Source organism: Corapipo altera, unplaced genomic scaffold (assembly GCF_003945725.1).
Source record: "Corapipo altera isolate COAL_440 unplaced genomic scaffold, ASM394572v1 1b, whole genome shotgun sequence".
NCBI classification, from domain to species: domain Eukaryota; kingdom Metazoa; phylum Chordata; class Aves; order Passeriformes; family Pipridae; genus Corapipo; species Corapipo altera.
The window spans coordinates 4,396,044-4,406,590 of record NW_020884881.1 but is presented as its reverse complement, the minus strand read 5'-3'; the positions used below and the strand labels follow the sequence as shown (position 1 = coordinate 4,406,590).

The 10,547-nt window shown below is 47.7% G+C and overlaps 1 protein-coding gene across 1 annotated transcript; it reads right to left on the bottom strand.

Moving 5' to 3' along the window:
* Positions 1–4,611: 4,611 nt before the first annotated feature.
* PIM3 (Pim-3 proto-oncogene, serine/threonine kinase) lies at positions 4,612–9,667 on the bottom strand. Its single transcript, XM_027639908.1, has 6 exons — positions 9,120–9,667; positions 8,676–8,785; positions 8,463–8,513; positions 7,785–8,148; positions 6,353–6,529; positions 4,612–6,195 (listed from the first exon to the last, which is right to left on the bottom strand). The coding sequence occupies exons 1-6, from the start codon at positions 9,199–9,201 to the stop codon at positions 6,011–6,013; spliced, it is 969 nt and encodes a 322-aa protein (XP_027495709.1). The 5' UTR covers positions 9,202–9,667; the 3' UTR covers positions 4,612–6,010.
* Between the last annotated feature and the right edge of the window lie 880 nt (positions 9,668–10,547).

Genomic DNA, 10,547 nt, shown 5'->3' with positions numbered 1-10,547 from the left:
AAGAAAAAAGAAAAAAGAAAAAAGAAAAAAGAAAAAAGAAAAAAGAAGAGCCTTGCACGGAGTCTGAACATGGGAGCATTTACCCACAGTTAACGGACATCTTCCCTTAGAATGATCTTGAAAGAGACTGTTCCCTTTCATGACTCTATTAGGTTTGGAAACTTTTGGAAAAAAAAAAAATTATGGGGCATCCCCACTCCAACGTCTTATAGCATATGCTTGTTAACATATTAATGTTTCAATTGGAATATACTGATATTTGATGCTTATATTTTCCTGTCCTAAAAAAGGGAAGCAGAAAAGTGGAGAGGTAAGCTTCAACCCTGAAACCAGACCATTCATAATTGCCAAAATAAGTGTTTCAAGCAAAACTTTTTTATTTCTACAAAATAACATTTTTTTCCAGTAGAACTTACATAAAAGAAAAAAAATTCCAACTAGGTATTACACAGGCAATGATTCATAAAATGATAAAACATTTGCTTCAAAATTCTCTACCAAAATACTTTGGTTTTAAATATGATTTCCTGGTATCTTTCCTTATTCCTGATTGGAGACTCAAAGTGACTGCTGAGTCATTAACAGTAAACAAAGAATCACATTGATCCACAAGTTACTCTGCTATCTGTGACTTAATTGTAATTTCCAGGTTTAACACAGACTCACCTGAGAAACAGTGCAAGTCAAAGTATGGGTCTCATTAATTCTCTTAGTGGACTAGTATAAGCAGCTTTTTACATAATGGTTTGTGTAGTCAATTAGCAGAGTATTAACTATAATAGATAACATTCTTACTAAGACCATATTAATTAGAGCTTAAACACAGCTAATCTGAGACCTATATTGAATTTATATTATTATGTAAGCATAATGTTTCCGTAGGTAAGTAATTTCCTTCATAGCATTTTAAGGAAAAGGAAATCCTAGCATCTGAGATATAAACACACCGATTTTATCACATATTTAGAAACCACTTAACATTTCTTAAAACTTGAGTGTGCCGAGCTGTATTACAAATATTAGATTATAAGCAGTAAAGGATACAAAGATTGAATACCTTTTAAATTTATTGGACCAGAAGGGGTGGGATTGCAAGCAAAGAAAATGTCAGTAAGAATTTAATGAATGTATGTTACTGCTCCTCATTTTGCCTTGAGTTAGACTACAGTTCTGGAGTTCTCTAGAATCACTTCTCTTCAGCAAAAAAAAAGAACTGGTGTGTCTCTATGCCCACATTTTTTTGTGATCACATAAATGCACGAATTATGAGACAAACTCTCTCTGAAATTATTTAGGAATTCTGTCTAATGTGGATTTAAATTCATTTTTAGTTGTGTGGATTTATGGCCTCCTTATCACTTTGTTCAGCAGTTCTGCAATATAACCAAAGCTTAGTATGTCTCTGGTAAGTCAGTTTCCTGAAGGAACACCTTAGGCAAAAACATATTAAATTTTTAAATCACAGATAACCACGAAACTAAGTAATTGCAAATTTACAAGCAGAAAAAATTTCGGTACAATATCAAAAACTGTATTACAATGAAACTAAAATGCTACCATCTTGACTTCTGCTGCCAGTTGTAGCATTACTGCTGTTAGTTGTAAAAATTCTGCTAACAATAGGCTGATAGGGCCACAATGTTCTGTTATCTAGTTACACCACTGAGAATTATTGTCCATCTGTATGTCAGAAGAAAAGTGCTTCTCATTGTGACTGAAATGAAGTGGAAGAATGAGGGCTAATATGCTCTCAAATGCTCATGCCAAGAGTCATGTAGGTGACTAGGGGAACGCTAGGCAGGTTACCGCTGTAACAGCAGATGCAGAGTTGACAGCCTTTTGAATTCATACTTTCCTCTCCCCTTTTTATTGAAAAGTTATTTTCATATCTGTAGTATTTTTTTTCAATTTTTAGTGGTATCTTTTCAAACATTGTGGTATATTGAAGTATTAGCCATACTCACCAATATCTAAAAATATCGGCCAGCAGTGTTTTAACATCTCCCCAATTTATGAATCATTATTTTTGGAACATGTACTTTAATTTCACCAACAGAGGTCAGTAAACCACTGAGAGACAACCATAACTGTTTGGTGAGAACACACCCTCATCAATCTTTCTAACATCCTTCTGATAGTTTTGTTCAAAGGGTTTTTGTTTGGCTGCTTTAGTAAATATAAGCTTAGTTAACAAAAAGGAAAAAAAAAAGCGAGTGTATGCTTATGCATGCAGGAGAATGACCTTTATTAGGGATATCAATGACAAAAACCAATACATTGTTAAAGATCTTTCTGCATTAAAATGTATTAAAATATCTCTTATGAAGTCAGTAGCATACATAAATACATATGATCATTAGTAAATCAATTTTTCAAGGTTAAAACAGGCTCTGATTTAAATAGTAGTGTTTTGAATGACCTGCTGAATTTTACTTTTCAAGCCCTGTGCTGTTGAAAACCAACCTAGCGAGAAGAGTATAAAGAGGAGGATCCCAGAGAAACATTTAATGCACAGGAGAAACCAAGAGCTGTCACCAACTTGTTCATTTTGGCAGAAACACTCAGCTAATGGAACCATATTAACACATCATTTTCCAACTTTCAACTGCAATGAAAAGCTATTTTTAAAAATCATTACTTTCGGTATATGGTGTTTCAGCCACATGGCTTCTATTAGTGTACAGGGGAGTTTCACAACGAAAGCTGCCTGTGCAGTACTGAAAGTGCACCTTTTATGTTGAGCTAATCCCAGAGGGGAGTCAGCACTCATGCCCGTGTCCTTTTGACCTTTATCCTTTTAATGCATTTTGCCTCAGTAGCAAAAGGTGAAAACCTAGTTTTTATGTTTCAAAACAGACCATTTCAACAGTGATTCTCTGTGAAGCTAAGGAAAGTAACATCGGCTCCTGTGGAAATGTTGAAAGTCCCTAGCTCAGCAATCAACAATAGCTTTACAAACGTGGTTTTAGAATCGCTTTTCTGGTAGCCCTTTGAAGCTCACCCGTGTGGCCTCGCTGCCATCTCTCTCTACAGCTGTGAACATGTGAAGCCATTGGAGTGGAAGATGTTAATTACTGTCAGCTACTGGAATTTCTCCAGGGACCACTTGTGGTTAGAAATGTGTTTCCCTAAAGAACTGCAGTAGGCGCTGGGATCATCTCTCCTGTAGTGTACCTGAATCCTCCCCTCTTAAGCAAAAGAAATCTCTCATTTCGAAGCAAAACTCAAAATATTCACTTTTAAGGATTCTTCTCTTAGGACATTGTGTGATTTTCCTAAGTAATCTTAACCATAGAATCTTTTACTTCTATGAATAGAGCTCCAATAGGGTTCTTCATGTACGTGGGAGTTTCTCAGGGACTAGGTTGAACATATGTACAGATTTTCATTAAAAACTGGAGAAGCAAGTCTAAAATGAAAAAGGAACAAAAGCAGAAAACATAGTAAACAAATTGATGGACACAACGGTGGTTAGTTTTTTTTTTCCCCCTAAATAGAGTAATTTGAACTTTTTCATGCCAAGTAAAAGCTATGCACCTTCCCTCCATGTCATCAGATAACTGCACAGACCATAAATGATCTTTTTCCTTCAGCTTTACCTCCTGCTATTTATGGGCATTTTGAGTCTGAACTACTTAGCATCAGGAGCTTGATGTGATATCAGCGAGATATTCCCCACAGGGAACCAAAATAATAGCAGATGAGCTAGCAGAAAGATCCCCAGAAAGGGAAATAACATAAGCCCCACAGATGCTAAGCCTAGCCCTTTATCTGACAACTACACAGCACCTTTAAGCACAAACACATCCTTAAATATACCTTGTGGTAAATATCCCTCTGTGGTAGTTAAATCTAGTCATCGCTACCACCCCCACAAAAAGACCAAGTCAGGTCAGTCTCTGGCTGCAGAGACACCAGGATGAACTCGATAATCTGCAGGACTTGACTCCCAATGTGCTAAGACAAATGCTGAGGACATTTCTCTTGCTCTTTGCTATAGATGAGAAGAGTACATACTCCCCCGTACTTTAGCAAGTGACACAGCAGTCTTTTCAGATAATCTAAGGAGGTTGAAGGAAAACAAGTTGCCCTGCTCTCCAAGAATGCTGTCCCTTTCCTGTAAAGGCACAGGAAGTCCTCATCCACCCCCAGGAAGAAGGGGTAAGCAGGAAGAAGGAAACTGAAGGTAATGGAAAGTAAACATGTCAACTGTGAAAACAGCAACCACCAGCAGCTATATAAATCTTTCCTTGTTATACCAGAAGACACTGGTATTTCAGTTATTCACAGTTTACAGTTAAAAGTCCCACAATTACAGGCCTATTCCCTTTAATGTAGGCCATCAGTGCTGTTCTATTGTACTCCTTCTTCAGTCCAAAATCAAGTACAGTAATCAAGGAGTAGATACAGTCCAGATGAGAGATTGTTTAATTCTCCTAAAACAATCACTGCGTAATGGTATATAGTCCATATACCTACTGAGGGTCAGCTGCTGCACACCTTTAACAGAGTAAGATGGTAACAGCGTGTTTGAGATGATAACAGAGTGTGTTCCCCAGCTACCATCAAGAGTAACTGGATAGTTAAGATAAAAGCACACAAACACAGAACTGTTATATACAAAAAGTTTAATTGAAATACCTGTATAAAAAATATGATCTCCATACATTTCACACTGTTAAACAGAAGAAAAAAATCCAAATCCAAGCTGCATAAATGCAACCAGATCACAGAAACACAGCTATTAAAATAAATTAAGGTTTATGACTCTGCCACTCTACCTTCCAGAGCCAATGCACGGAGACTGTACAATGTCAATAATTTAAAACCCTTCCAAACAGCATTACTTTACATTTCTGGTACAATAATACCAGACAAAAGGCATACTGACTAACTTTAGAAAGTCATTCTATTTCCCTTAAATTAAACTTTGTACAACAATTTCCCATCTTCCAACAAAAAACTGATAAGGTCAGAATTTTATTTTTTTTTTTTTAACAAAAAGTTAACAGGAATGCAGAAAAAAAGTGCCATGGGCAAACCACTAGAATTCCCATGGAGAGAAGGAGGGGAAAGCACAGTGTTGAATAATTCTAACCAAATAAATTAACCAAATAAATAGCCACAGCTGAAAACTGTGGGAGGTCTTCTAAATTCCAAACAATAAATAATTGTATAGTACATGGGAAAAACCAAGTTTACATAAACACATTATACAGGTATGGAAAAAAAAAGTAAAAGTCCTTGAATATTGCATTGATTGTGCATTCATCATGCCCATACATACTTTAAGACTCGCAGGGTGACAAAAGGCCAGGGGGAGTTGAGAAAGGGGCTTCTCATGCCCAATGGTAGAGATGATAAAAGGAAACATGAATAAATGTTTCTGACAAAGAAGCCGATATACCTGTTCATATTTCTGTGCAGGCTATAGGAAATATTTTGAGCAGCAGAGGTGGGTTCGATTTGGAAAGGGCAGGGGGGGCAGAGTGAAATGTCTGTGTTCAAGTATTCCATCACCAGTGGATGGGACTACTTCATTCAATCACCGAACAGGTTCTCCAATGCATCATAGGAGCTGCTTCCTCCAGCACTGAGTCTAAAGGGAGCAAATTCCTATAATGAACTGGATCTTCTTTGGACATAGACAGCTCAAAAAAGAAAGTCCCACTGAAGCAGCTTTCAAAAAGGCACTCAAAAGCAAATAAAATCTAGTCCAGGCTCTATGAGAGCAAAAAAGTTTACCATGTATTCAAGAGGTCACTGCTTTCTTAATAAGGTCAGTCTTTGACTAAGTACTGGCCTGCAACTCCCAAACATCAGCGTTTCCAAAGGAAATCTCTCATTCCAAAGCAGAAACCAGCAAAGGGGGAAAATAAAATCAAGTCCCTCAGACAAAGATTCAACTACAGAATAATGAATGCATTTTTCTAGCCCCTCCTATGTATTGGCAGCAGCACTGTGGTCTTTCTGCTTGTAGCTCCCCTCCCAGTGCGAGGTCCTTAGTAATTCACAGACTCTCATTACTTGAACTTGTGCTAGATACATCAGTATCAAGGGTCCGTAGCCTTATGTCACAGTCCTCAGACTTCACTACTTCAGATTTGTGCATCCATTGATGGTCAAAAATTTGCTCAAGTGTTGGTCTGTCTGAAGGCCTCAGTGAAAGGCACCATTTGATCAGCTGTTGACATTCTGTACCAAAAAAAAAAAAAGAAAGTTATGTTAGACTAGGAAAGTAAAAAAAGACAATCCCAAGCAATAAAAAAATCCACCCATACAAGCTCAAATGTACAGGACTATTTAAAAAACCCAAAAAAACAAAAACCCACTTGACCCCTATAGAACTCACCAGGTGAAATTCTTCTCCTGAAGTATAACCGTCCCCTCAAGATCTCTTCATCTTGCTCAAAAGGGATGTCTCCACAAACCATATCATACAGCAGAACTCCCAGAGACCATACTGTTGCTGACCGCCCATGGTATCTGTGGTATCTAATCCACTCTGGAGGGCTGTATACTCTCGTTCCTGAAAGCAGTAAAAAAAAAAAAAAAATAGAGTAAAGGTTTAAAGTGCTTCCCCGTTGTTCAGCTCCTTCTGGTAGGCTTAAATTAAATTCATAAATTTGACATTTGGGAATTGAAAAAAAAAAAAGAAGCTTTCAATTTTTTACAGGCAAAGCCATTAGTGGTGTAATTTCAGGTCATCTGCGGGGTTACACCATCAACAGACTTGGCCCATCCGGTTGTGCTATTTCGTTGCAAGGAATAACACAGCCCCATCAGCTGACTGTTTACTGAGGCGAGCTCCCTTTCACTGACCACGTGGCGTCTGCACCATCACACCAAAAATAGACACAAAAGGACAAAGGGGGCTGGCGGGGAGGAGGAGAGGGCGACAAGAAGGTGAAACTCAGGTCTGCTCGCATTACATGGAGCTAATCTGCTTTATCCAATTCCACAGGGCAGTAAACAAAACAGGGCCGCTTACGATTTCTGTGTTTTTAAGGCCCCCCTCGGGCTTCTCTGCGGCAGTTTTTCCCAACCTGCCTCCCAACCCTTCCCCTCCCTCCGGTGCCCGCGGGCTCCTTGGATACCAAACAAAACGGGGAATTCGTGATGCCGAGGGTCACGTGCGGCAGGGCTTCGGGTTTCACAACAAACAGATGTGAGTGCGGCAGCTGGGGGCGGGGGAAACGGGGGGGAGCGAGGCCCCGTTACATCAGTCACACTTCAAGGACTAGGGGAAACGCTCTCTCTGGTTACACACACTGGCTTATGTTTAGCTTTCCCACCCCTAAAGCATCGACCCCGGCCCTGAAATCTACATCAAGTCATTTTGAGGGAGCACACTTATCCCCATCGTTTTAAAATCTGCAATGCGGGATTTCCAGGACACTGCCGGAATGGGAAGGGGAGGTACCGCTCCGAGTTAAAAAAAGCACCCCATATAAAAACTGCATATCCACACATGGAAACATCCGACACTGGCAAAGCCTCCATGTAAACAGATCGCCCTCTAGGAAAAAAACCCGCTTTTTCCAAGACAGGGAAACAGAAACTGCTGCGTCACTGCATGGAATCTCTTTTTTCCTACGCAACTGAACACCCCTAAGCTGCTTCGGGTCCACAGGTTTCCGTTACCGGTAGACCTGATATGAACCCCCGTGTCAGGGGCACTGCTCGCTGCTGCCAGGCACCGGGAACGTTCTAAGCGGCGGTTCTAGGGCGGGCATCACCACAGGAGACTAGGGGTCTGCCCTCGGCACAGGGAGGACACGTACCGTCGAAGTCGGTATAGACTGTGTCCTTGAGGAGGGCTCCCGAGCCGAAGTCGATGAGCTTTAGCTCGCCCGTGCGGAGGTCAACCAGCAGGTTCTCGTCCTTGATGTCCCGGTGCACCACGCCGCAGCCGTAGCAGTGGCGCACCGCCTCCAGCACCTGCCGGAAGAACCCGCGGGCCGTCTCCTCGTCCAGAGCGCCCTTCTCCGTGATGAAGTCGAACAGGTCCTTCACCAGCTCGGGCCGCTCCATGATGATCAGATAGCCATCGGGCCGCTCGTACCAGTCCAGCAGCTTGATGACCCCTCTGAAGCCGGAGCCCACCTTCTTCAGGAGGACGATCTCCAGGGGCACCATGACGCCGCTCTGGGCAGAGAGAAGGGGGGCGCGGGTCAGCGGGGGGGCGGCGCGCCCCGGGGCGCCCCCTCGCTGAGGGGAGGGAGGTGGGGAGGGGCAGGAGGGAGGAGGGCGTGCATGGCGGGGAAGGAGGGCGCGGCCGACGGGCCCCCCTCCGCGGCTGCCGCAGTCCGAGGGGCGGGCGCGGCGCTGCGGCGGCGAACCCCCGCCAAATTCCCTCCCGACGCAGAGGCCGCGCCAGCGGGGCGGGCCCCGCCACCCACACAATGGCCCCGCCGCGGCGGAGCCCCGCGGCACCCCCGGAGTCCCCCCCGGGTACTTACAATCGTGCCCCACTCGGTCACCCGCTCCTTCACCACATGCTTCACGGCAACCTGCAGAGCGGGGAGAAAGGAGGCGCCGTGAGCGGCGGGGCGGGCTCAGCCTGCGCTCCGCCGCCGAAGGGCCGGGCCGGCCGCGCCCGCCGCTTCCCGCGCCCGCAGATTCCCGCGCCGCGATCCCGCCCGCCACCCCCGCCCGGGCGCCCCGCTCCTCACCGGCAGCCCGTCGGCGATCCTGCTCCCCGCGTACACGGTGCCGAAGCCCCCGCTGCCCAGTACGGAGCCCACCTGGTAGACTTTATCAAACGGCTCCTTCTCCACTTTCACTGGGGAAACGAGAGGGAAACACCCGCGTCAGTGTCCGCAGCCGTGCTGCGCCCAAAATTAAAAAAAAAAAAAATAAATAAAAAAAAAAAAAAAAGCCCACAAATGCTCTGCCCAGCGGACGCGTACTGTGCGCGCTGCCCTGATTCTGACCAAGGCTTTCTTTTTAATATATTGTCTTCTTCAATTAAGAAAAAAAAAGAAAAAAGAAAAAGAAAATAAAAGCCCCAAATGCAGCTCCGGGGGCTGCGAGATTCCGGCCCCGGCACCCCGGTAACGCGGGGCCGACCCGCGCCCACCGGCGCCGCTCTGCCAGGGGACACCCCAGCCCCGTACCTGGCTGGAGGATCTTCACAGGCAAATGGTCCATACTGGGGCTGCAGATGTGCGCCAGCGAGCCGAACTTGGAGAGCAACATCTTCCGAGTGGGGGAAAACGGCGAGTCCCCGGCGGTGGCTCCGCCGGCGTCCTCCCGGCTCAGCGCTTGGCGCGGCTCTCCTCGCTCCGGAGCCGGCGGAGGGCGGCGGGCCGCCGATATCTTCTGCGCAGCTCCTTCTTCGGTCGGGAGCGGGCACCGACGGAGTCCTGGGGGGGGATGGTCCCCGCCGGCAGCGATCCAGGCACCGGTCGCAGCAAGTCCTCAGGAAAAACGCAGTCAGCGACCGCGCCGCTCCCGCGCTCCCTCTTCCACCTGGCGAGAGCCGCTCGGGGCGCAGGCAGGCGCAGCCAGAAGTAGAGCCCTCCCCGGAGGCAGGCGAGTCCGGGGGGTGCGGGGCCGCGCGTGGAGCCCGCCCCTGCGGGGGCCGCGGTGGCAGGAGCGGGCTGGGCGCCGCAGTAGAGCCGTGGCGGGCGCAGGACCGACCGCGCCGCCGCCGAGTTGCCCGCGCGCTTCTGAGCCGGCGGCGCCGCCGAGCCGCCTCTTAACTCCCAATATTTTGGTGCGGGCACAGTGCGGCGAGCGCGCCAAGGATATCCCTCCGCGGGGGAGGGGAGGGGGGAACACCTCTCCCCACCGCCCCCACCGCCCCCTCCCCTCCGCGCCGGGGCGCCCGCGGGGCGGCGGCCGCGACTGCAGCGTCCCGTACCCGCCCCACCGCGCGGTCGGGCGCGGGGAGGGCGGGGGTCTGGGAACTACTTGTTTGTAGTAAGCGGCGCGCAGAGTTACACCCTGTCTGAGAGGGAACGCATCACACATTAGCGGCGAATTAAAAAAAAAAAAAAAAAAAAAAAGACGGGGCGGGGGGAGATCCTTCGGCGTGCGTTAGCGCCGCGCGCGGCCAATCGCCGCGCGCCCTTTCAAAGGGCTCCCGGTGCGGCCAATGGGGAGAGCCCTCATTTGCATGCGGCGGCGCGCGGCCGGGCGGTGGCAGGGCGGGAATGCCCCGAATGCCGCGGCGCCGAGCCCGCCCCGCCCCGCCCTGGGCTGCGGGAAGGTCGCTGCGAGCCGAGCCGGGTTGGGTTGGACTGCCGCGGCCGGGGCTGCGCGGGGGCGGGACGCCAACAGAGCCGGGGCACGGTGGCTCCGCGGAGCCGGCCTATAGTGTGCGTAGCCCAGGCGCGGCGGTTCCGCCAGCCGATGCTCCCCAGTTAGCACGCGGCGCTCCCCCGCCCTCCGCGGCGGTTCCCCCTCCCCGGCGCTGCCCCCTCGGCTCGGCGCAGCCCGGCGCCGTGCCAGCGCGGGGGGACGCCGGCGCCTGCCCTCCGTGCCTGCCTCCGTCAGTCACCTCCCCTGTGCGGAAGCCCCGCGGGGCCGGTGCGGCGCGA